Below are 25075 nucleotides of genomic sequence, written 5' to 3' on the forward strand. Positions count from 1 at the left end.
GCAGCCTTTGTTAAACATAAAGCACTTTTTAAGATATTACACACCTCAGAACACTGCCATCCCACATACATAGAAGAAAACATGAGGAAGTGGTTACCATAAAATCCAATAGAGTAGAAATAAAGTAGAGGAGGATTATTTAAGATTAGCCACATAATCAAACAAAACCCCCATATAAATTAAGACACCTAGTTGATGAGCACAGAAAAGCATTTAATGCTTTCTCCTCTGTGTGTAGTTCTCTGACCATTGTGATCAACATTATAATGTCAACAGTCAACCTCAGATGCACCCATGAGAATTTCCTTTTGGGGGCTGGGGTGGCAGCTTAGTGGTAGAGCGCTTGCCTAGTGTGCACAAGGCCCTGGATTTGATCACCAGCACTGAAGAGGAAAAGGGAAAAAATAAAATTTCCTTTTGGTAAAGTTACTTACTGAGAAGTGCTAAGCAGCTGAGTGCTGAAATCTGTAAAGCTGCATTCTTTGGATACCGCTGCACAGCTTTCACCACAAACTCATGCACCTCGTTTAATACCAGGATATTAAAAAAATTACCTACAAGTTAAATGACACATTAGCTAAATTCTCATCCATGGAACTTAAATTGCCTTACACAATATAACAGAAAGCAAATCAATAAGTTTAAGTAGTGATGAATGTATTAATGCCATTAAGAAGCTTAATATGATTGAGAAAAAGGTTGAAAAAAATTGTATGTGGTCATTTAATTATCTTGGATAGGGAAGTAACTGAGCAAAAAATAATGATACAAAAGTTTGGTTTATTTTGCGTTCTTGGACTCGTCCCATCATCAGCACATAAAAACAACATGTCCATTATATACTGCACTACAATATTCATCGTACAATTTTCCTGTCTTCTAAAAGAGAGAAGTAAAAAAAAGAAAAAGAAAGAAAGAAAGAAAAGAAACTCTCCCTCTTCATTAAATTATTTTACAAAATACCCTCACCTGAAGGGATACTGCTCAGAAAAAACATTAGCACACTTACCACTACTTGATCTCATCTATGATCATCTTTGAAAACAAAACATAAATTATTTCATCACCTCTAACTCACCCATTCTAAGAAACTTAACAAAACATCCAAAAATATAAGTTCTTATGGTGATAGAATTTATGTTGTATTCCAAAAACACGTGACTCTTTTTGTTTCTCTTGTCACTCTCTAACAACCAGGAGTACTATTTATCTGTAAGTACAATTCAGTGATTCCTGAGACACAATGCAAAATGGAAAAGATCCTGTATGAGGAAAAAGCCCGAAATCTAAACTAAATGTCAATCAATGGCCTCAGAATCAGAAGGCAGTTCAACCGGGGAATGGCTCCCCCATCAAGACCTTCCTATGTAAGTCCCTTGTCCACATTCATTCACTAAGCACACATACCCCAGTCTCAGTGTTCCTGAGCCTTGGGGAGTCATTTCAGAAAGGTTCTCTTCTACTTTTACCAGCTTGTCTAAACTTGGGTTTTTTCCATCAGCTGTTTTCCCCTGTTATTATGGCCATGTCACTGCCAGCAGATACTTGACCATGGGCCAACTGTGTAGCTCTGGGCAAATACCAGTAAGATGGGCCTTACTGATGTTGAGACAACGTAAATGGAAAAGCATGAAAAACTGCATAAGGCCCTTAAATACATCAAATCCATAATTAGATGAAATAATTTGAAAAAAAATGTTAAATATATGTAGACTTTGGATTTTTATTTTAATCATGAAGAAAAAGTTTTAGTCAGCTTCTTTTGAAACAATATCAGGAATAATAAGGCCTCTAGTTACTAAATGAAACAAATAATCTCTTAATGAAAGTCAAAAAACACCCTTATCTGACAGGAGCAATGGCACATGCCTATAATCCAGCAGCTCGGGTGACTGAGGCAGGAAGATTATGAGTTCAAAGCCAGCCTCAGCAAAAAGCGAGGCACTAAGCAACTCAATAAGATCCTGTCTCTAAATAAAATACAAAGAAATAAAACTGGAGATGTAGCTCACTGGTCAAGTGCACCTGAATTCAATCTCTAGTACCACTTATCCACCCATCCTCCCAAATCACCCTTAAGATCAATTTGATGGCTTTTTATTTTTTAAGAACAAATTAAAGAATAATATAAAAATTGAATATGACATATACATTCTTTAGTTTATTTAATTCAAATAATATAATAATTATTGATTATTATATTATTTATTATATTATTGGAATTATTACCAATAATTCCAATAATATAATAAATAACCAAGAATTTTAATATTTTTGTTGATGCATTTTAATTATACAAAATGGTGGGATTCATCTTGGCATATTCACATATATAGGAAACCACAATCTGATCAATTTCACTCCCTAATACTACCCCTCCCCTACCCTCCCTCCTCGCTCCCCTATGCCCCACCCCTTCTCTCTACCCTTCTATTTTCATGGTGTTCCTTTTTTTCCCTCTAGGTTTCACATATAAGGGGAAACATAATACTTTTCTGAGACTGGCTTATTTCACTCAAAATTATGGTCCCTAGTTTCACCTACTTTCCTGCAAATGATGTAACTTTGTTCTTCATAATCAAGTAAAACTCCATGATTACATGGTCTACATTTTATTTATCCATTCCTCTAGGCAACTGACACTTAGGATGATTCCATAAATTGTTTATTGTGAATTAAGCTGTGATAAACATGGGTATAAATCTATCTCTACAGTATGCCGACTTTAATTCTTACGGTTAAATAGCAGAGAGTACTATAGCTGGGTCATATAGTAGCTGTATTTTTAGTTTCTTGAGGACCCTTCATATTTGTTTTTATAGCAATTATACTATCCTGCCAAGAGTATATAAGAATTCCCTCCCACCTACCACCCACCCCCAAACCATCCTCTGGCCATCATACACCTTTTTAGGAGTCAAGTATCATTTCCCTAAGCTCGGAAACAAAACCACTTCTTCCTCTTGCTCATTTCAAGAGATAAAATTGAACTCACACTTTTAATGTAATATTTGCAGGTTGAAACTTGACTGTGGAAAGTTATAAAACATATAATACAACTAAACTTTAGTTTACTGCTGTAACAGCTAGTTTTAAGAAATAAACTTTTGAGTTAGGTGAAAATGTTCACAGATATCAGCCAGTGTGTACAACTGTGTTCCTTCATGAAAATATAATATTTTAAGCTAGTGAATGGCTGCTACATTTTAGAAGGAATGTTTTGTTGTTGTTGTTGTTTTAAATTTTTTAATTTAAATTCAATCTATGCTTAACTAAAACAATGAAGATTATAATACTTATGGGGTACCATGTGATATTTTAAAATATGTAGACATTGGATAATATTTAATAAATCAGAGTCAACCTATATATCTCTTCAAACATGTATCATTTCCTTATGGTGAAACTATCTGAACCCATTTCCTCTAATTTTTTGAAGTACACAGGACACTATCATTATCTGCAATCAACCCACTGTGCAGTAGCACACCAGAACTTCTCTTTGCCATCTAACTTAGTGCCATCTGTGGCAAGCAAATGCACAAGCTAGAAAAGCCCTGCAGAAAAGATGGCTGGAACCACAATTCCTCATTTCTTCCATTCTCCTACTCTCCCAGTCACTAGTAACCACAGAAGGCATGCAAAAATTTCAGCCTGATTTCACTCTTTACTGGCTACATGATCTCAGATTAGATTCAAAGACTTGCTGAACCACAGGTGCTCATGTATAAAAGTGGAGCATCCTAGCATTCCATCTCTTAGGATTTTTTCTTGAATTAAAAAAAAAAAAATATATATATATATATATATATATATATGAAACTACTTTGGAAGCTCTGAAAGAAATGGATAAATATTAAGATATCTTCATTGTATCTTATAGTTTTTTATAAAACAGCATTAAATAAATGCTTATTTATCATTGAAATACCAAACTAAAGGGTTGCATATGAAACAGAATTCAATCTTTAAACATTCCCTTTCACTCAGTCTATCTAGAAGTATATCCAATGTCAAAATCAATTTCTAAATTATACAAAGGATATAATCATAGCTCCAGAAGTGAAATTTTAAGTTACTATAATGAAAATTAGTTTTTCAAATAAATTATGACGTCTTTCCCAAAGTTGTAGTGACTAAAAGCTAAATGCCTATAATAATAATCCTGATTTTGCACAAAATCGTTTTGAGAAAAGGTCATCAGAACCAATTTCCAGCAGTAGATAATTATACCTTATTATTTACCAACCACCCACTTTTTAATGCAAAATTCTACTCACAAAAATACCAAGGAAATCTCCAAGGTGTGTGTGTGTTGGGGTGGAGGATGGTGGACAGGTAGAGGGGAGGAATTTAAAAAGGAGTTGAAACAAGAATCATGAGCAGCAAGCAAATGCAAAAGCTAGAAGCCCTGTGGGAAATATGGATTCTGGCACTGCAATGGATGGACAAGCCTCAAACTTTGTCCAAGGTAAGACAGCACAGCCAGAACCTCCTGTATTAAGCCTGGCTCTTAACCAGATCATAGCCTGCTTTCTTTTTTTATTTTTAATTTGTTTTTGTTAGTTTTGTTTTGTTTTGTTTTGTTTTCTTCTTCTTTTTGGTGGTGGAGATTGACATCAGGGCCTCTTGCATGCTAAATAGTTGCTTCATACTGAGCTACACCCAAGCCCTAGAAGAAAATTTCTTAACTTGATTAAATCTATCTGTCATAAAACAAATTAAGGTTTAAAAAATTTTTTAAAAGTAGCCTAGCACAGTGGCACATGCCTGTGATCCCAGTGGCTCTGGAGGCTGAAGCAGGAGGATCACAAGTTCAAAACCAGCTTCAGCAAAAATAAAATGCTAAGCAACTTAGTGAGACCCTGTCTCTAAAGAAAAATACAAAGTTGGACTGGGGATGTAGCTCAGTGGTCAAGTGCCCCTGAGTTCACTCCCCAGTACCTCTCGCAAAAAAGTAAAAAAGTAAACTTTGTAATGCATTATTCTGGATGACAGAATATTAGAAACTTTCTCCTTAAAATCAAAAGCAAGATGAGGATACCTACCATCACTGCCTCCAGTTAATACCATACAAGTGGTTTGAGTATTGAAAGAAGACAGGAAATGAAAATAAAGACATACATAATGAGTGGGAAGAAAGAACTCAAACCATTATTATTCACAAATTATAAAACTGCTATATAGACAACCTAAGAACATTTACAAACAAGTTATCAGAATCAATAAGAGTTAGAAAGGCTGGTAGGATCAATATACAAAGAATCACTTCCCTTTCTTCAAGCAAATACAATTCAAAAAGATAATTTTAAAAGAGAAACTACTTATAAAAATAGCAAACAGTAAGGTACCTAAATATAACTAGCAAAGACAAGCCTGGAAGAAATTACAATGTAAGGATGTCAGTTATTCTTAAATTGATCCATACTTTTGGTGCAATTCCAGTCAAAATCCCCTTAGAATTTTGAACTGGATAAATTGATTCCAAAATTTGTACAGAGAGAAAATGTCAATATGTGCATCCAAAGAATGTGTGGTGATGTGACCCTTTCGTCAGAGTTCAGGTCTTATAGAGCTACAGTAATTTAAGCCATGTAATATCGATCCAGACAGATCTACTTAGCCAGTGCAACATTACAGCAGGAACAGAAACACATATATACCATCTGTGTGCCACACCACAGGGAAATAGTGAGCCCTATGCTACACTGTGCTGAGATGATGACCAGCTCTCCATATTAAAAAAAGAAAAAAGGGGAATTGAATTTTTGCAAGAAAACAATTACAATCCTTCAACATTTTAATGAGAAAAGTTTAGGGAAAATATTGAATATATTGATTAGCTTGAGAAAAAGTTGCTTTGTGACTTATCCTCTTTTTTCAAGAAGATACATGAAAGAGGATAAGTTACAAAGCAATTAATTATTAAATTTATACTAAAAAACCACCATAAAGATGGTGAAAAGATAAGTCACAAATTAAGAGAAAATATTTCCGATACATATAATCAACAATCAAAACGTAATCCAGAATCTGTGAATCAATTTTTTTTTAAAAAACTGTCCTATGAAAAATCAAAAAAAAAATGTCAGGTGTGGTGGTGCACACCTGTTACACCAGAAGCTCAGGAGGCTAAGGCAGGATTGCAAGTTCAAAGCCAGCTTCAGCAACTTAAGAAGACCCTGTCTCAAAATCAAAATGGCTAGGAATGTGGTTCAGTGGTTAAGCACCCCTGGGTTCAATCTCTAGCACACATACAAAAAAAAAAAAAAGAATAAAAAATAGATTTCATATTTCACACAAAGTAGGAAGAAGCATCTAGACAGCAAAGAAATATTTGAAAAAATATTTGCCCTGTATTTTCATAAAACAAAAAAATCCAGACATCCATAGATGGAAAAATGGAAAAATAAATTATGGTATGTACACATAATAGAATACCACATACAACTACATGAAAAATATTTATGATTTTTATAAACATAGTATAAATTTTTTAAAATTGTGGAAGGCAGCATACAGTATGATTCCATTTGGATGATAGGTGGAAAAAAATCAAATACATTAACAATTTGGCTTAGGAAAACATGCAAATGCAATAAAACTATATTTAGAAAGCAAAAAAAAAAATGATAAATACAAAATCCTGGAGAGTGTTAACCTTTACAGAGAAAGCAAGAATAGGAGGGAGATTTTTCCAGTCCTGGTAAATATGCTAATACTCAAGGCAGCTGGTGAGTTCTTTGTTTTATGCTTCATATTTTCTACATAAGTAGATATCAATTGTCGCATTAATGTATTTTAAATATAGTACTAGCAATAAAACACTCCTATAGGATCACTTCTTCAAAAAACAAATTAATAATACTCTTAAATTTCACATATTTTACCACTTCTTTTGAAATTCCCTCTAAGCATGGTGTTAGTAATTCATAAAATAACAATTTGCTACTTTACAACATGTCCATCCAATGCTATTAATATACTGCTCATTCATCAACATACGATACACACATGCTATATGTACTTACAACATAAGGATTGTGAGAATAAATTAAGAGTCATAACTCACCTAATGTAAGCCTATACAGCAAACAGCAACTCACTTCTTGAATTTTTTCATGGACAGGGAATGCTTTCATGGCTTCCACCACAATATTGTAGCACCTGACATTGCCACTCATGAGGACTTCTACATTGTTGCCTAAATTTAAATAAACCATAATTACAAATAGAGGAACATTTTCTCCTTTCAGATACACATAAAACCACATTTTAGACTATAAATATATGGCAGCAGAATTACTACATTTCCAAATTTAAATATCATGTCCTATCCAACAGCTATAAAAAATACTATGCAGTTCACTGTTAATATTCGTGGGAAGGAGGACTCATCTTTGGCATTAAGGGAAAATTGCTTTAGTCCTATTTCTTGGCTTAAAATTTTAAGACCAGGGGAGGGGAGGGGGAAGGGGATGGTCATGTTTTTATGTAAGCCTAAGAATGGCCACATTTTTAAACAAATTAATTTGAAGGCTTATTTCCTAATGAGGACATTGTCATATGATTTTTGCTTTGTTTCTTTTCCTCAGGTCATACAAGGAAAATCAAGATTAAGTCCCATAGTAGAACAGCTAAAAGCAAAGGTGATCTATTTCCCCCATTCCAGAATGGCCAATGCAGAAGGCAGGACAACTAACTTTCCTGAAAGTCCTGGATAGACTGGGGAGGCAGTAGAGGTGGTAGTGGGGAAGGGGAGAAGAACAGTAAGACATTTAACAGTATGATAAAGGGAAAAACCTAAGAGAAACAGAAAGTAAAGAAAAAAGCCACTTGGAAAGACTATTAATCAGTAAAGAGAGTGAATTATGAAACTTATGCAGAGAAAACATTTCTATCTTAGAAAGAAATGTTGACTGTTCACTGAGGGAAAAAAAAGAATCTGTAAGCAAAACTTTTTTTGGTCAACATAGGTAAAACTGGTTTCTAAAATAATATATTTCAATGTTTAAATTACATTTAAAAACAACAAATACTTTTAAAATGCATTTAAAAATGAAAGAAAATAGCCTCTTAAAACAATTAACTACTTTGACGTAGAACAAGCAGATGTGATTTGCTCCATTATCAAAAGGCAGAAGTCTTTAGTTCAGAACAAGTATTTAAAACTCTTGATATCTTCATTTTTATCTGTTCTTTCTTTGACCTTTACATCATGAATCAACATATTTGAACTAGAGTTATGTCATATGTGGGTGGAAAACAATGAATTCCAAAAGCAACCAGCACAAAATAAATAAATAAGTGAATAAATATAGCTCAGGAAAAGTGCAATGATGAATATATTCAGTTTGTTGGCAGTGATGACTGGGACAAATGTGAAAGTATGGTCATTCTCTGTTATTATTATTCAGTGTTATTCTCTTTCAAGTGCTTAATATCCTGTGAGTGAGAAAATCAGTGTGATTTTATAAACACCACAAAGAAATGGTATGCATTCACAAGGACATTTGGTGTTGACCCTGCTACACTGACGTTTCACATCTTCAGATGGCCAAACTGACTTCCATATCTGAAACCATATAGGAATGTTATCTATAATATGTGACTTCATGCATATAAAATCAATATTGTGTAATAATGTTGTCAATGTTTATATGACATATATTACAAACCAGGAACTATTCTGCATTCTTTATCTTATTTACCTCATTTAATTTTCAAAACTTTACATGTGGGAGAATAAAAATATTACTAGATAAATGCATATGTACATCCTTATAAACCCACACAGATAGTACATGAAATATGATTATATGTTATTATGTTATTGTGCACTTGCAAAACAAAGCAGAATCTGAAGCATATTTTAGCTCATTAGTATTCATTGGTTGCATACACAACAAATGAATTTCTTTGGATTTGTGATTTGTTTGTGTGAAAGAAATGGTTAAATTTCAAAGCACACTAAAATGCTAACCAAGAACTATAATAAGGTTCAAACTCCTTCATGTAGCTTTTCAGTCCTACGTAACCCTTCTCCAGGTCTGCAGCCTCATCCATTTACCACGCCCTTCTCCTGCCACCATTAGCAAAACTCGAACACATCACTGGAAATATGCATGCATACTCACACACATGTGTGCAAGCACTCATAAATCCATGGTTTAGTGAGCCACTTTTATTTTTTGGAAAGCTCTGTGCTTACTCTTGCTCCAGAATCTTTACACTCACAATGCCCACTGCCTGGATACTTGGCCTGCATTCGAACTTCACCTCACTCCTCCCTATAAACAAAACTCTTATCATTCAAGACTCTTTGAAGAGATCTTGACTCATTCTGTATTTACTCTCATAACCTTAGGTACTTCTGCCACTATTTCCCTTGTAATGCTGCAATCACTAGGTACTTACCTGCATCCCTCATTGTACCCTGAACTCTGAAAAAGCAAAGAATATGTTCATATTTTCCACTACTGTTTCCCCAATACCAAACCCAGAGCCAGCTGCAATCGTTTCAATAAATAAAACTTAATCAAATAAATAAATAAATGAGTTTAGGACCCACAACACTAAATAACAAAAATATTTTCAAAACACATTCAGAATGGAGAGATAATGTCATTTTCACAGGCAAAAAAGAAATCACGTATATAGGTTACTTACAAGGAATTGCTAAGGAATGTAAACAATGTAGTACATGAAGCACAATTTCCTCTTCACCTTTAAAATTCTTTAATGCACTCAACAATATTATATAATCCTTGTTCTCAACAAATTCAATGAGTTGTTCCTCAGACACTAAAACACGAAGGACAAAAAATATCAAATAAAATTTTAAATGATATAAAAGTTTAGTTACTCAACAATATATTCATAATAGTTGTATGAGGCATGGCAAATACAATATACTTAAGTAAAAATGTGTTTCTGCAAGATGCCTCCCTAAGAATTTTATAACAAGAGAATTATTTGCATAAAAATAATTTTATTTTGACCTGTATTAGTTATATCAAATTTTTAATTGCAAAGGTGATATTCATCAAACAGTTTTCAAAAAATCAAAATCATTTACAATTCATCTGGAAGAGTCTATAGAGAAAATCAGCCAGTACCAATAAAGATGCCAACTAGAAATGAACATTTTATGCCACTTAAAATTGAGGGGTTAATAGTAATCTATCGAAGGGCAGCTCGTCTAAATGTATCAGTTCAAAAGGCGTGAACTTTAGCAAATGACAAGTAATTAAACTTCAAAATATTCTCCCTTAATGATTTTCCTTCAGAAATCAAAAATTATCATCATTAATTCTCATAATTTAAGTCTTTAGATCAAGTCACTGAGTTCCATTTGGAGTCATGCTATTAGCTCAGAACCTCAAAACCATGTATAAAAATCTGGTTTGTTGAGCTTGAGATGTGCACCAACAAAAGTGTTATAAATGTACCGCTCTTTGTGATGAACATTCATTCTTTTTCAGTTTTATTCTTATGTGACCCTATAATATAATGTGAAATTGGTTAGATTCTTTTAATAAATGAAAGGTAGCATGGAATTTTTTTTTATGTCATTGAGGAGTTTCCATAGCATTTTTTCCCAAACTTTGGAAATTAAACTTATTAACTAACTTTTCAAAAAAATTAACTTTATTAGCTAAATTAATTGAGTCTTGGGAAACTTGATACTCCTGGAAAATTCTGAACTTTTTCTTCATTACATTTACAATCATAATACTCGGGACACTGCTGATCTTTCTATTGAGTGAGATATTTTTTCTTTTCAACATTCCCTGGTCCATCTCCAAGTGTCATGGTAGGGCCCCTAACACTTGTGAGAGTGATGACAGCCCTTCTTCTGAGAATAAGAATGTGTTCCTATACTGCAACACTGAAGATTACAGGCCCTGCAGGATGACAGAACCTGAAACTTTATCCTCCCAGTTCCTATCAAAAGCATAGTTGCGAGATATAACATGTATAGTAGATTACTTGGAAGACAGAGTTCTTTCATTCTGTGTTCACAGTAAACTATCTTCTCTACCAAGCATGCTCACTGAAAAGCTGGGTCCCACGTTCAGACTGTTCTGACTCTTGACAAAGTCACTGAAATACACTTTGTGTTCCTTGAAAAATGTGTACACTTTATCATCTCATCCAGGGACACCTGTGGGGGTGGGGGTTACTCCCAGGTCTTCTAGGAGAAAAATAAGAAACTTATTTTTCTATAACTTTCCCTTTATCATTTTCTTATCCTTTTTTGTCTCTAATGAATTATAATTATGTACAAGCTGTTTAAGTAACATCTGGAATAAGACAGGGAATTAAATGATACCTGAAACTTTATCCCATTTCTGGAGCTGCCAGATATTAAAGTGGTAAACTGGTATTGGCAACAGGGCCTGCATAAAGCATTCATTCTTATGTGAAGCCCTAGCAGAGCTGGTTCCAATAATGATGTAAAAGGGACTCTCTCAAGACAGTAATAGCTGAACCGTGCTGCAACTAGCTATGTGTCCTCCGGCAAGTTGCTCATTTCTCTGACCCATTTCTTCATCAAGACAGAGGAAGGACTAAACAAAGGTTCCAACCATCTCTGAAATTGCATGATAATCTGTTATCAATCTCAGTGCCATGCTATAAAATACACATTGCTCTGTGTCCTAAGGGACAATTTATGAACCCTGGGTTATTATCCAGAGTCTTTATCAATTTTTAAGATCTTGGGTGATGACTCATCATAAACCCAAGTTAACCTATGCTTGATTCATGGTTTTATATTTTTCTTTATTAGCACCCATGCAATCTGGTTTTTAAAGTGAACATTCTGCCTTGCTATACAATGGAATGAAAGTGTACTAATACTGTATGGTTTATAGTCCAAGAATGACATTCACATCACAGAAACAAGCAGTATTTCTGATTAACCCTATTATTCACCCTTGACAGACAACTCATTTATTAATAAATAGTATGATTTAGATACCTTTTTCTTATCATAATTATATCATAATTTTCCCATAATGAGCCTTTTTTTCCTTATATATATTTCAAAATAAAGATTTTTGAAATTTTTAAATACCTCTTTCAAACAGCACATGTAAAGCTTTGCATCCAAGTTTCTGGACTTCATCATTGGCTGAAAATGTACGCATGGCATCAAAAATTAACAAGAAAATATCACTCTCTTCTTCCAATATCATCAAAGTGATTTTACCTATGAAGAGAAGGAAATGACCTCAAGTGAAGAGCTGCTTCAGCAGTTGTGGTAATTTTTACATAAGGAGTATGAATGGTATATTTTACATAGACCATTGAACTCTCTGAACTGTCAGGGCACCCCAAACCTAGACTACTTCTGTACCCTTTCTTCATAAGTGATATTATCATAGAGTAGTTTTCACAAAAGAAAACATCCAGTTATGTTCCATTCTACATCTTTCTTTCATTCTCTCTCCAACCAACTAATTAAATCATTATTAAGCCCTTCAGGTGTGATCTCCTAAATAAAAAAAAAAACTCTTTTTGAATAAGACCTCATCACTCCTATCATGTACCTCATCATATCTCATCTAAAATGCAAAAACATTTGCTTAATTGCTCTGCCTGGCCCAAACCCCTACCCAATTAGTTTATTCCCTGCATTATATTCTAAAACCAATGTGATTCTGTAAATCCTTTGTTGACATTTGCTAAGGCTTTCTTTTTATTCCCTAACATGACAAACAAGATTCTTCCCAAAACTACTACATGGATCTCATCAGCCCCATGTTCTTCCATGCCTTTTCTCAACTCCATGTATGTTGAATTGCTTGCTTAATACTAACCTTCTTTTTAATATCCCTTTGAACTTGCTCAGTTGCATGAAATACTCTTGTTCTTTTCTATACCAAAACTATTATTGCCATAATTTAAGAAATAACACAAATAACACCTATAGGGCAGTAAAAATAATGGTACTGGAATAGGACTGGCAGTAATAAACATTTTTACAGCATAAATGTGTCAGTCACTGGTTGAAGCACTTCCTTATACATGCTTAATCACTGCGATCCCATCAGGTAGGTGCAATGCCCATTTTAAAGATCAGAAAACTGAGGCACACTCAACTCAAGAACTCTACTCAAGGTCCAACAACTGATAAGAGGCAGAGATGGATAAAAATTTAAACAGGTCATGTCCATGCCCTTATGTCCTACAAGTAAGTTTAGCTACTCAGTGGTTTACTTCATATTTTTTTGTAGTACTTTCCTCAACTAAATTTTAATTATTACTATGCTTAGATAAATTTAAAAATTTGTAATTATATAAATTAAAGAATTACATAAATTCTTTAATCTATATGCCTGCTATGTCCAATTATATAGCCACTACCACAAAAGTCTATTTAAATTCAAATTTAAATGAATTTCTGTTAAATATGATTAGGATTCAGTTTCTGCTATTTCAAATGTTCACCAGCCAGATACAACCACCAGCTATGGTATTGAAGCATTCAGACATTCCGTCAATGGAGAACATTATATTAGACAGCAGTGATGAATTATGAACATCTAAATTGTAGGAATTTTGCCTCATCTGTCTTAGAATTATCTAGCACCCAGAGTAATAAGTACCCAATAACTATTAAATCGATTAATTAATGGCTAGAAAGTAAAAATGACTTACAAATCAGCCTCAAGTAAGTACCTAAAGTGAACTTAAAAACCCATATAAAATTTCCTAGTAGCTCAAAATTCTGACTGCTATGTGGGAGAAATTAAATTAATCTTTTCAAAACATATTTCATATTTTCTAGCTGCCTGCATGTTGCCAACTTCTATATATTCCAGAGTTGGAAGATTTTTTTTTTTTGATTCATCAACCCTCATTTTCCTGTCCACCACCAAATGGAGAATGAACCAAATAAATAAATGAAGTTCTCAAGGACAAGGGCTTAAAAAAATTCATGGTTAAAACTAGTTAGTTTATACCATGCCATTAACTTTTTGTTGTTGTTGTTTTGTTTTTTTGGTACAGGGGATTGAACTCAGGGACTCAACCACTTAGCCACATCCCCAGTCCTATTTTGTATTTTTTATTTACAGACAGGATCTCACTGAGTTGCTTAGCACTTCACTGTTGCTGAGGCTGGCTTTGAACTTGGGATTCTCCAGTCTCAGCCTCTGAGCTGCCAGGATTCCAGGCATGTGCCACCACACCCAGCTCATGCCATTAAATATTCTAATAAAAGGCTATGGTGAAGTGATCAGGATCTTCAAACTTTTCCTATCTCTTCTCCTTCATAACCTTTGTCTTCACTCTCTTTCTTGAGAGAAGGGCTGATGTGAACATTATAGGTCCCCACCTACATGTCCAGGATCTCATGCTGCCCTCCCAGGCCTCTGCAACTCTGCAAGAATGGTTCTCCTGACCTAAAACACCCTGTGCTACCTTAAGCAACGCTTAAAGATTAGGTCCCTGTGAGCGGCCTTTCTTCTCAGAACTTTACATGACCTCTAGTGTCTCTCACAGCAGTGACCACAAGAATTGCACCATATCAAATGTCTTTGTTCAAGTTCATTATCTTCCATACAGAAGTTTTCCCAGGCAAAAACAAAAACAAAAAACTGACATGTATAACTTCAATCCCTAGCTCTACCATTTAGTGGCTGAAGCAATCTCTTATCTCAAAGCATCATCTCTTATCTCAAAGCTGTTTTTAAAAGTGTGTGAAGCACTTTACATGTGGAGCCTGGCATCTAGCAAGCACTTAAGAAATTATATATATATATATAATTTTAAAAAAAGTATATATATATACTTTTAAAACATTGCTATTATAGTATACTATAGAACATATATCACAGAAAACATATGAAAGATAAATATGGAGCTGGGTATGGTAATGCACACCTGTAATCCCAGCTACTAGGGAGACTGAGCAGAAGGATCTCAAGTTTGAGGCCAGCCTGGGCAACCTGGGGAGATTGTGTCCCAAAATTACACAATAAAAAAACTGAGGATATAGCTCAGATTATAGTGCTTGCTTGAGGTCCTGAGTTCAATTCCCAGTACCACAAGAAAAATAACAAAAGATATGTATGAAGAAAGATATAAAAATGACCAGGGAATGAATGGTCACCAAGCCAGTGAGAACGTGAAATGTGGGACCAGATTTCACAGTAAATTGGCACTTGGAATAGAGATTTGGGAGTGATATATCAAGAACTACTTAAAATCAAGGTACTGCATGAAATTTTTAAGAAAAAAACATGGGGCTGGGGATGTGGCTCAAGCAGTAGCGCACTCGCCTGGCATGCGTGCGGCCCGGGTTCGATCCTCAGCACCACATACCAACAAAGATGTTGTGTCCACCGAGAACTAAAAAATAAAAAATATTAAAAATTCTCTCTCTCTCTCTCTCTCTCTCTCTCTCTCTCTCCTCTCTCTCTCTCTATCTTTAAAAAAAAAAAAAGAAAAAAATATATAAAGAGATGAGAAGATAGAAACAAAGGAAATATAGAAATACCGATATTTAGGTCATATAATATTATGATCTTAAAATGACTTAAATACATTTAATAAATGGTTTCAAATATTTTTATACATAAAATATGTAAGCCTGTTACCTGAAGTTAGGAGGAGATCTAAGGCCTTCAGTCCAATTGTTGACAGGTTTACACTGGCATTATGAACGGTTAGCATTTTAAGAATCAGTCTAGAGTTAAAAACAAATCAGGTAATAATTAAAAGTTAAAGTCTGAGGTTTGCTTATTTAAGTATTATTTTTTTATTTGCATATTTTGGCTAGTCTCATTGTATTTAATTCCTATAGTGAAGCTCATGTATTTTTGTTGTTGTTGTTTTGTTTTTTCTTCCTACAAACTTGAACCAAGCTTATACAAATTAACAGGAATGTTATTTACTTCAATGTGGAGCATATTTCACAGTACATACATATATTAAATCATCAAGTTGTATACCTTAAATACATACAATTTTTAACTCTCCACTATATCTCAACAAAGTTGGAAGAAAAACAAAAACAATGAAACTTAACAAGGAACTATTATGAGTCTCCTCACTCCTCAGAAAAGTTATACTACTGCTCATTTTCCTTCCTTTAAAAATTCAAATTCAGTTAACTATTTTCAGCCAACTCCATATACAAACTATCATGAAGAGCTGCATACATCAATCAATCAAGATCATTTTTATATGTGATGAAAACCTATCAATTACATTTTGCATACTGATACATTAACATAGAAAGATCTAAGAGATGCTAGTATGTATATAAAGAATTCATTTAAATACTTAAATTATTGTTTCTGTGTTTGAAAGAGAAATAATATGTTATATTGGAAAGTGAACTCAGTCTCTCAACAGCATTTAATTAGTTCTAATTCATGAGATTTTAATCCCTGCATTATTAATTCCAAAATAAAATCTTTAGTCTATTCCTGCCTGGTGTTATTTGGCTTTTGTCAGGAGGAAACCCAGCTTGTGATATTCAGAGCTCAAACAGAATTCAAGAGACTTGTCACATGATTTCCAATCAGCAAGGTGAGGAACTTAGAGATTCTTTTCTTCAATTTTCAGTCAACTCTCCTCTTATCTCCCCCCATCCAACCTTTCCCTGTTCCACTCCTACTATTATTGAATTCAACACTAGAGAAAACATTTTTCTTTAGTATTTGTAGATCTTTGTGAGAAAAGGTCTCTGAATATAAAGAAATATTTTTTACAGTAAGTTTTTGATGGGAATCATCTAATAGGCTCCACTGTAAAGAACACTGTATCTATCTTGTTCTGGCTTACTTCTGGCTTAGAGTGGGGACTTAATAAAGGTAAATGAACGAATAAACAAGTAAGTTAGTGAGTAAATAAGTAGTATAACTTAACAGTTGTTCTGTACTAAAATATGAATAGATCAGTTTCCAACACTCTCAACCTTTGGGAATCTTTCCTTAAAGTTACAATTACTAATTATAGTAATTTTGGATTACTCCTTATTAAATGCCATATAACTGATTCAGAATTTCAGAGATGAGTTTGAAGATGAGAGCATGGATTAATTGTAAACATGCTTTATCCAAAACACACCCTTGATATGGCAGAAACTAAATATCAACAACAAATATTTATCAAAAATAGAAAAAATACATAAGCACTAGGTACTTACATGGGGTTTTAGTGAGCATAACAAAATATTAAATGCAAGACTGGCTATACTCATATCTTAGTACTTGGACATAAGATATGCTCACCTATGAACAAACATATAGCTCTAATTGGTCTAAATATATTGTTGATCTATTATTTGTGCTGATAAACAATACAAAGTATAAAATTTAGTTTTTCCTAAGTTGTATTTTTCTTAAGCAATACATCTTTGGAAGCAAAATATAGCCACAATTGCCTTCTCTGCAGTAAAGATAAGTGAAATTAAGTATAAAGAAAACTTAAAGTAAATGGCAGAAGATACTTTTTAAATGTTGAGAAACTAAGTTTGTAAAAAAGAATTTTCCTGGAAATAAATTTTCTTCAGAAAATTCTTTCTTAACTAATTGTGGCTTAAGAAAGCAGTCTCATCTAATAAGTGATTATGCTGAAAACTGCAGAAAGGTAGTTGGTAAAATAGTTATCAAGACCTGACTGTACATGTACTAAAGGTAATTTTCTTTTTTTCTTTTGAAAACTATATTTAAACTCACTAAATATGTACATATGAATAAACCTATACTATTTAAAGACAGTAAAGCATAAACATTCAAATTACTACTTATAGAACTAACTTTTCAGTTCCCCTATTTTTTTTTTTTAAGAACTGGTAGTCCTGTTAGTTCCACTATTAAAAAGTAAAAGACTCTTTTTTTTTGGTTTGAATTATTAATTACCCATCTAAAATCTACAACTCATCCATTATATAATTGTAGATTATATTGTTAAAATAAAGTGACCATTATTATTATTATTATTATACCAACAATATGATTTCAGATTAAAGCTGTCTATAAATGCAAATCATTGATTCAAGGAAAAGTGCCTATATTTTGAAGAATTTCACAATAATGGCCTTGGATCCCAAGCAGTATTTTAAGAGAAAGACTGTCATAGGTATAGACGCATCTGTCATACTCACTGGTGAACACCAAGGACTTCCCAGTCATTTCCAATATCGTGGGGTCCCATTAAGCTCTGCATTGTTCCTGGACAGACCTCTATTAATTTGCATAGAAGTGACCAACCCACCTGAAAGCAAGATAACAAATATTCACATTTTAAAAAGATGCTAATATAACGTTTTCAAACATGAATCTTCATTCTCAGTGGGATAGGTGATTCTATCATTTTTAAATAATTATTTTAAAACAATACCTTGAAACACTTTCTGAAAAATGAATGCAAGTCATATATTTAGAATACATATTATTCAAAGAGTCATACAAGAAGGGTATAAAAATCAGTATATTATAACAAAATAAACTAAAATAACCTGCAAAGAAGAACTTAAGAGAGCATACCAAAATTAAGTGCAAGAATGGCTATACTCACCTCCTAGTACGTTCCTAACATATATCTCCCTGACAGAATCTCTTTCCATTGGGAAAACAATGTGAGTTGGAATGGAGAATTTGGGGCAGTTTGAGGGTTTAGTAGCAAAGTATAAGTTATCAGAAATGACAGTTCCTCAACTAATGGGGTTAGACTAACAGAGGCAAGAGAAATGGCTTAGCTTATGATTGAATCTACATTTGGTACAGGAGAAAAAAAATAAGGGACTGTAATAAAAGAAGGAGGCAGAAGTGCTCAAGGTCTGCTTTAAAATTCTCTACAAAGTCTAACTATGAATTGATGTGGTCTGGACATCACAAATGCCCAAGGCTCTTTCACCTTTCCAATGATGCTGGAACTCATTGATACATTGTAAATATGTTTACACTCAGTCCATTTACACATGACAATTTTAATAAAGTGCTTTTTACCCCTGGGAGGAAAAAAATGAGATATTAATTCCAAACAAGAGATTAAATTTAGCCAGGCAAGTGGTGCACACCTGTAATCCCAGGGGCTCAGGAAGCTGAGAAAGTTGGATCACAAGTTCAAAGCCAGTTTCAGCAATTTAGCAAGGCCCGAAGCAACTCAGTAAGGTTCTATCTCTAAATAAAATATTTAAAATGGCTGGGATATGGCTGACAGGTTAAGCACCCTTCGGTTTGATCCCCAGTACCCCTCCCCCCCAAAAAATTTAACCCATACTTCCTTCTGTATATCACTATATAAACTAAACTATCTTCAGTTCTTTCCATTGTATTAGAAAACTGTACTTCATGTGGTCAAAAAAGAAACAAAATGTATATAAATGTTGCATCTAAGACAAACAAAAAAGTATCTAAGTATGATGTATTATAAAGACCAATAAAATGAATACTAAAAGTACCTTCTATGAGCTAGGATTGTTCAAAGAAAGACATAACATGGAGGATGCAGAACTTAATCCAGATTTTAAAAGACCCTTCTAAAACTGATGAGACATGGGGGCAGGTAGCTAAGTGGTAAGAAGACTGCTCTGGGGGAGGACAGCGTCACTGGATAAGACTGGATGGACAACTGGAGTTGAATGATCCAAAGAGTTGAATGACAAAGTGGGAAATGTGTAGGAATAGCAGCACAAGTTTCTTACTTGTTTATAGGAGTAAACACAGAGATAAAAATTCTATCTCTTTACAAGATTATCTCTATAATCTTATTTATAAAATCTCTTCACAATATTTTTTTCAGATTAAGCCACAAACTGCTTTACTTTGCCACTACATCCTTTTATATAATTTCAAATTGCTTTAAAAGGTAATGATTTCTAACAGCTATTTTTACCTATGTTTAAATAGGACATCCTCCTCCACCTAAGCTGAACAGACATTGATAATCTAGCTGTCATAGAAACTGGTTATTTTGAGCTTTCGTAAAATACATTGAGACTCTTCTCCTAAAAAAAAAAAAAAAAATTAAATAACATTCTGAAGAGTTTCTAATAGGGGGAAAATCACATAGGGATGTTAAACTCATGTCTGTACCTGCATGGCTGACTCAAGGAGAAAACCTGTTTTGTTTGGATTGGTAAAGCTACAGCATCAACTGCAGGAAGGGTCAGACAACTGAGCTTGCACTCACCAAGTGGAGCTTCTTTGATTAAACAGAATCTCCAGCAGCAAAGCAGAGATAACAACTGATTCATTAATCTAGTCAATTAAGAGCTTTTCTTTCAAAGAGAGAAGATTTCCATCCTGCACCATTTACAATATAATTAAATTAGTAGCGTTGCTTTATTATAATCATTCTATAAACTCAAGCATCTAATTCTGCATATCGGGAAAGAGTTGAGGGGTTAAAGAAAATTTTAGTCACTTTTATTTATTTTGCTCTGCTTCTTCAAAGGGTGAAACTTTGTAGATAAAGGAAAGTAAAACTGAGAAGCAGAGAGAAAATGAATAGCAGGTTAAAAAAAGTATATGGCAGCTGGTCTAACCACCAATTCTCTAAAGATTGTCATTTACTAAGAATCATTAATAAAATATAATAAGACCTTGGGAATAAACATTCAGAGTCTGGAATATCATAGTTAATGACTTCTGGAAACAAACCGTTCCAAAGAGTAATTTATTTAACTCCTTCTATTTTATTAAGAGTTTTAATTTGACCTTTCCAGCTATTTTGAAATATAAAGCAGTAAAGGATCCCTACACTAATTACACCAATATGGTGAGGAAATTTAGAGGAAACCAACTACTTTCAAGGAGAGTATTAAAATATCAGCAGAGACCCCAGTGTATACCGTTGTGAGCCAATCATCAGCCAGCAGCTGGAAGTTTGCTGGGGCCCCTTTGGCTGTATACCTTTAAGAAGACCAGCAATAATTAAATGATAATTGATGATATTGTAGATAGTGAGACCACATTGTACCAAACATTGTATTTTTTACATGTTTACACAAAAGGATTGTGAATTCAGTGGCTAGTGGACTGTTTGATGTAGATTTTGAAGGAGTGAAAAGATTTGAATACTGACTCTGTCACAAGCTTCCTGATCTTCAGAGGCTACCTGGTCTTACTGAGCCATCACAAGTGTAAAATACCCAGTAAGATGTCTGAGAGGGCATTGAAAATCAAATGATGTCATCATACGCACAATGCTCTTTGCAGATGTATATGACACTGAAATTCATTCATTATTCTATCCCATTAAATTATCAAATCAAAAAACTGTTGCTTATTTTCCAATCTACATGGCCTCTGTTCCTTTCTTGGCAAGGATTTTAAGTAACGTTCATAACTATTCCAGACAAGTGTACCTAGATGTAGACACTTTCTAAAATTAGGAATTAGGGGAGGCTGGGGATGTTGCTGATGGTAGAAGGTACGCTTAGCATCTGGGAGGCCCTGGAGTTAATAGCCAGCATCCCACTGACAAAAAAAGAAAATAGAATTAGGTCGTGAGTATGTTTCAGGTTCCCTTGGGTTCTCAAGTCTGCCACTGTCTCCTCTGGACTCTACAGAACGAAGCCTACCCAGGAGTTGGTATGGTACCAAGCAAGGGTGAGTCTACCAAGCACAGAGCCTGGGAATGGAGGCAGCCAGAATCAGACATTTTGAACACAAAGCAGAGACTAATAAGAAGGATGATGTGGGTGGAGACCAGCAAGCACAATAGGCCAGTGCCTAAGAAGTGACTCACATTCCATGGGCAAAGTTCAGACTTAAAGTGCTAAAAAGAACAATATCACATCATGCCTCCAACTTTTATCAGTTTTGTTTGAAAAATCAATGGATGGGAAATATTTTATTGAAGAAAAATGAAAATATTTATTCCATATATAAATGTCTTTATATAAAAAGAAGCTAGATACGTCGTTCACCCAGACTAGATATGGCTAGGTAAAGAACATAAAAACAAAGAGACAAACATCAATATAGAGATTGATAGAATTCTTACATTGGTTTAGCCTCTCAAATGAATAGTAAAAAAAAAAAAAAAAAAAAAAAAAAAAAAAATTGGTTTTTCTAACTGCACCTCCATAAAGTTTTAAGGCCACTTCTCTTGTCCTGCATGACTTAGTATGCAGATGACAAAACTGATTTCAGTTCCCCAAGTCTCAAAATGCTCTAGAGGAAGTTATCACCTTGGGTATTTTTGTCTTAACTCTAAATCATTCTTAATTATCATTTTAGGGCTGGTTTTTAAATATATTCAAGGTATTTAGCATATTTCTGGATGTCCTATACTACAGATTCTAAAAGTCGTGCTTTTGTCTTCATTTTACATAACAGCATTTGCAAAGCATGTATTTAAACAAATAGAACCATAAAACATCATTTTTTATACACTATAAGGTATACGACAACTAGAGGCTAGAAATCTGTCTTTAAGTTAAAAAACAAAACGAGCTGAAATTTATGAATGTTTGCCAGTTACTTAATTGTACGGTATTGCTGTTAATTATTTCTCTTTCCCAAACTATGCACAGTGGTGCCATATCTAGGACGTGCTGCACATTGGGAAGATTCTTAGAGAATACTTTGATCCAAACACTAAGGAACTCATCTTGCCAATAAAAGAACTAATCCTCAACCTAGTTTTATTCTCTTCCCACTACTATCCATATTCTGTCAGTCGGTTTTTACAAAGTCACCTCTGAAAGACAGGGAACCTGTAGTGGGCCCTTATACTCTGTTAAATCGGCTAATGATTTGACCATGTTTCCATCCTAAAAATCACCATCAGCGGTTTATCATGCCAAAGAGCTCCGGATGTTATAACATTGACAGAAAAACGTGCCTTCCCAACAGAAGCGGGATGAGCAAAGTGAAAATTCTTTTTTACCTGCTGCACGCTGGCAACTCTCATATAGGAGTCCAGGACGATCAACAGAGGCACGTGGAAATTTTTGCCTTCAAACAACTTGGAGGCTGGAAAAGAAGGAGGTTGGGGGGGGGGGGAGGAGGCAAAGTCAGTATCCACACCATCCCTTTAAATTTTTACAAGGGTTAAAAAAAGCAAAACAGATGAGCTCAAGATCTTCCTAGATTTCTCAGGTCCTTTTTGCCTTAAGGAAAGGAGCAGGGAGTTTGGGGATTCTGAAGAGTTCAGGTTTGGGCAAGCTCCAAAGGGCAGGGGAGAAAGTTTGCAAAAGTGAGGAGGAGGGGAGAATAAAGGAGCAGTTGCCTTGCAGATGATTACCATGGTCCGAGTAGGTGAACACCAGCATGTCTTCCAGGATTTGGACCAGCGTTTCTATCTGTTTGCCTTCTTGAACATTATTCAGCCTGACTATCAACTTCTTCAGAGTCTCCTCGTCCTCCTCGCAGCCCTGACAGCTGCAACTAGCCATGGTGGCTCCCGCTGCAAACCCGCCACCCCTCCCAGCACGAATGCCCACTGCTGCGGGTAGGGGCCACAGCTCCCGGGCCAGAGCCGCTCACCGCCGGCGGCCAGCGCTACCCGCGGGCCCCGTCGGCACCCGACCTGCCTGTTTATGAGGAAGGCGGCGGCTCCCCGCCCTGCGCTGCCCTCCCTCTCCCTAAGCCCTCCTCCCCGGCTTCCTCCTCCCCCACCCAGGCCCCAAAACGGGCTGAGTGGCCTGCCCAAAGCTTGGACGCGGCGACGCGCCGCGCAGAACCGTGGCGGAGACCTTAGGCGCGGACAGAGTGCGGGCCAGCGGGGCGGACGATGACCGTGACCGTGTCCCACCCCCCGCCCTCGCCCCTCGCCCGCCGGGACCGACCCGGGCGCGCGCCGCCTCTTCAGACCGGATCCCACTCGCTGCGGCGGCGCCGCCCGGAGTAGAGCTGGAAGAAACTGACGGAGCGGACTCCGCCAAGTCCCAGGCCTAGAGCCCGGCCGCGGCGGGAAGGAAGCGCACAGCCTGCCCTGAGCCCACCCTCAGCGACCCGCCGGCCCGGCCTCTGCAGCCCTTTCTAAGGGCTAGGAACTAGGAAGAGGAAAAAAAAAAAAAAATGAAAGTCGCCTATCTCCAGAGCTAAGAATAGAAATCAGGGCGTTGGGAAAAGAGGACACCACCCAGTGGGCCCCTTTTAGGAAAACATTTTCTCTGCCGCTATAGGGAGATGAGTAATTTCCCCCAAAGGATGGAGAGTTTAGCAATCGAAATTTGCCCAGTTACATTCTTCTCTGTGATTGTTATGGCTTTTGTAGGGAAGAAGTAAAATTCATTTTTGTTTTCGAAAGCTGTGGTTGCCAAAATGTCACTCGATTGACCTTTGAAAATTTGCGTTTGCACTAGGCAGGATGCTTAGAGTTGGAGCACACCAAAAAGTAGTCCTTTCTCAGCGCCTTTAGAATTAAGAGAAAGACGGGGTGGAAAAAGCAATACTGATCTGGTAATGAGAATTGCTTATGAGTAAGGAGGTCTAAAGTTAAAGAGGGGCCTGGGGTACATAGCTCAATGGTGGATGGTTTGTCTGGTGTGCCAGAGGACACACACACCACACACACACACACACACACACACACACACACAGGCTCACAGTGATGTATTTTTCAGGAAGAGAAACAATTAGAAAGAACACTGCAAACAAAGTTTAAGCAAAGATATCTATTTCCTTCAGTTTATCTAACCTCAAGTTCATTTAAAAAGAAGAGGATTAGACTGGACTTCCAAACTTTTTTTTTTTTAAAGAGAGAGAGATGAGATGAGAGAGAGAATTTTTTTTTTTAATATTTATTTTGTAGTTTTCGGTGGACACAACATCTTTGTTTTGTATGTGGTGCTGAGGATCCAACCTGGGCCACACGCATGCCAGGCCAGCGCGCTACCGCTTGAGCCACATCCCCAGCCCTGGACTTCCAAACTTTTGATTCCCCTCCCCATATCTGTTAATCTCACCTCCTGCTCATGACAATGCTGAAATTAATAAATCTTTCCCAAATATCTTTCTTTTATTAAGGAGGAAACAGAGCTGCAGTTGATATGCAAATAACTTTTCTAGAGTCACACAGGTGGGATTTTGAGAGCCAGGGTCTAACCAGAGAGATCACTTTACTCCAGGCTGAAGTTTCTTCACACTCCACCAGT

At 35.5% G+C, this 25075-nt stretch overlaps 1 protein-coding gene across 8 annotated transcripts in view; it reads right to left on the reverse strand.

The window, feature by feature from the left end:
* Lrrk2 (leucine rich repeat kinase 2) overlaps positions 1 to 23944 on the reverse strand; it is a 134511-nt gene extending 110567 nt beyond the window's left edge. For 4 of the 8 annotated variants that reach the window (XM_078014886.1, XM_078014887.1, XM_078014888.1 and 1 more), the window contains exons 1-8: positions 23221 to 23534; positions 22864 to 22949; positions 18128 to 18237; positions 15612 to 15700; positions 12083 to 12217; positions 9670 to 9804; positions 7073 to 7204; positions 435 to 554 (exon numbers count right to left, since the gene is read on the reverse strand). In XM_078014886.1, coding sequence (XP_077871012.1) covers positions 435 to 554; positions 7073 to 7204; positions 9670 to 9804; positions 12083 to 12217; positions 15612 to 15700; positions 18128 to 18237; positions 22864 to 22949; positions 23221 to 23371 — 958 coding nt within the window. In that variant the 5' untranslated portion in view covers positions 23372 to 23534. Of the gene's footprint in view, positions 1 to 434; positions 555 to 7072; positions 7205 to 9669; positions 9805 to 12082; positions 12218 to 15611; positions 15701 to 18127; positions 18238 to 22863; positions 22950 to 23220; positions 23541 to 23764 lie in introns of those variants that run through there. The other 4 variants (XR_013422970.1, XM_078014890.1, XM_078014885.1 and 1 more) reach the window with 4 other exon arrangements.
* Between the last annotated feature and the right edge of the window lie 1131 nt (positions 23945 to 25075).

The sequence above is a fragment of the Ictidomys tridecemlineatus genome, chromosome 6 (genome assembly GCF_052094955.1).
Source record: "Ictidomys tridecemlineatus isolate mIctTri1 chromosome 6, mIctTri1.hap1, whole genome shotgun sequence".
Lineage (NCBI taxonomy): Eukaryota > Metazoa > Chordata > Mammalia > Rodentia > Sciuridae > Ictidomys > Ictidomys tridecemlineatus.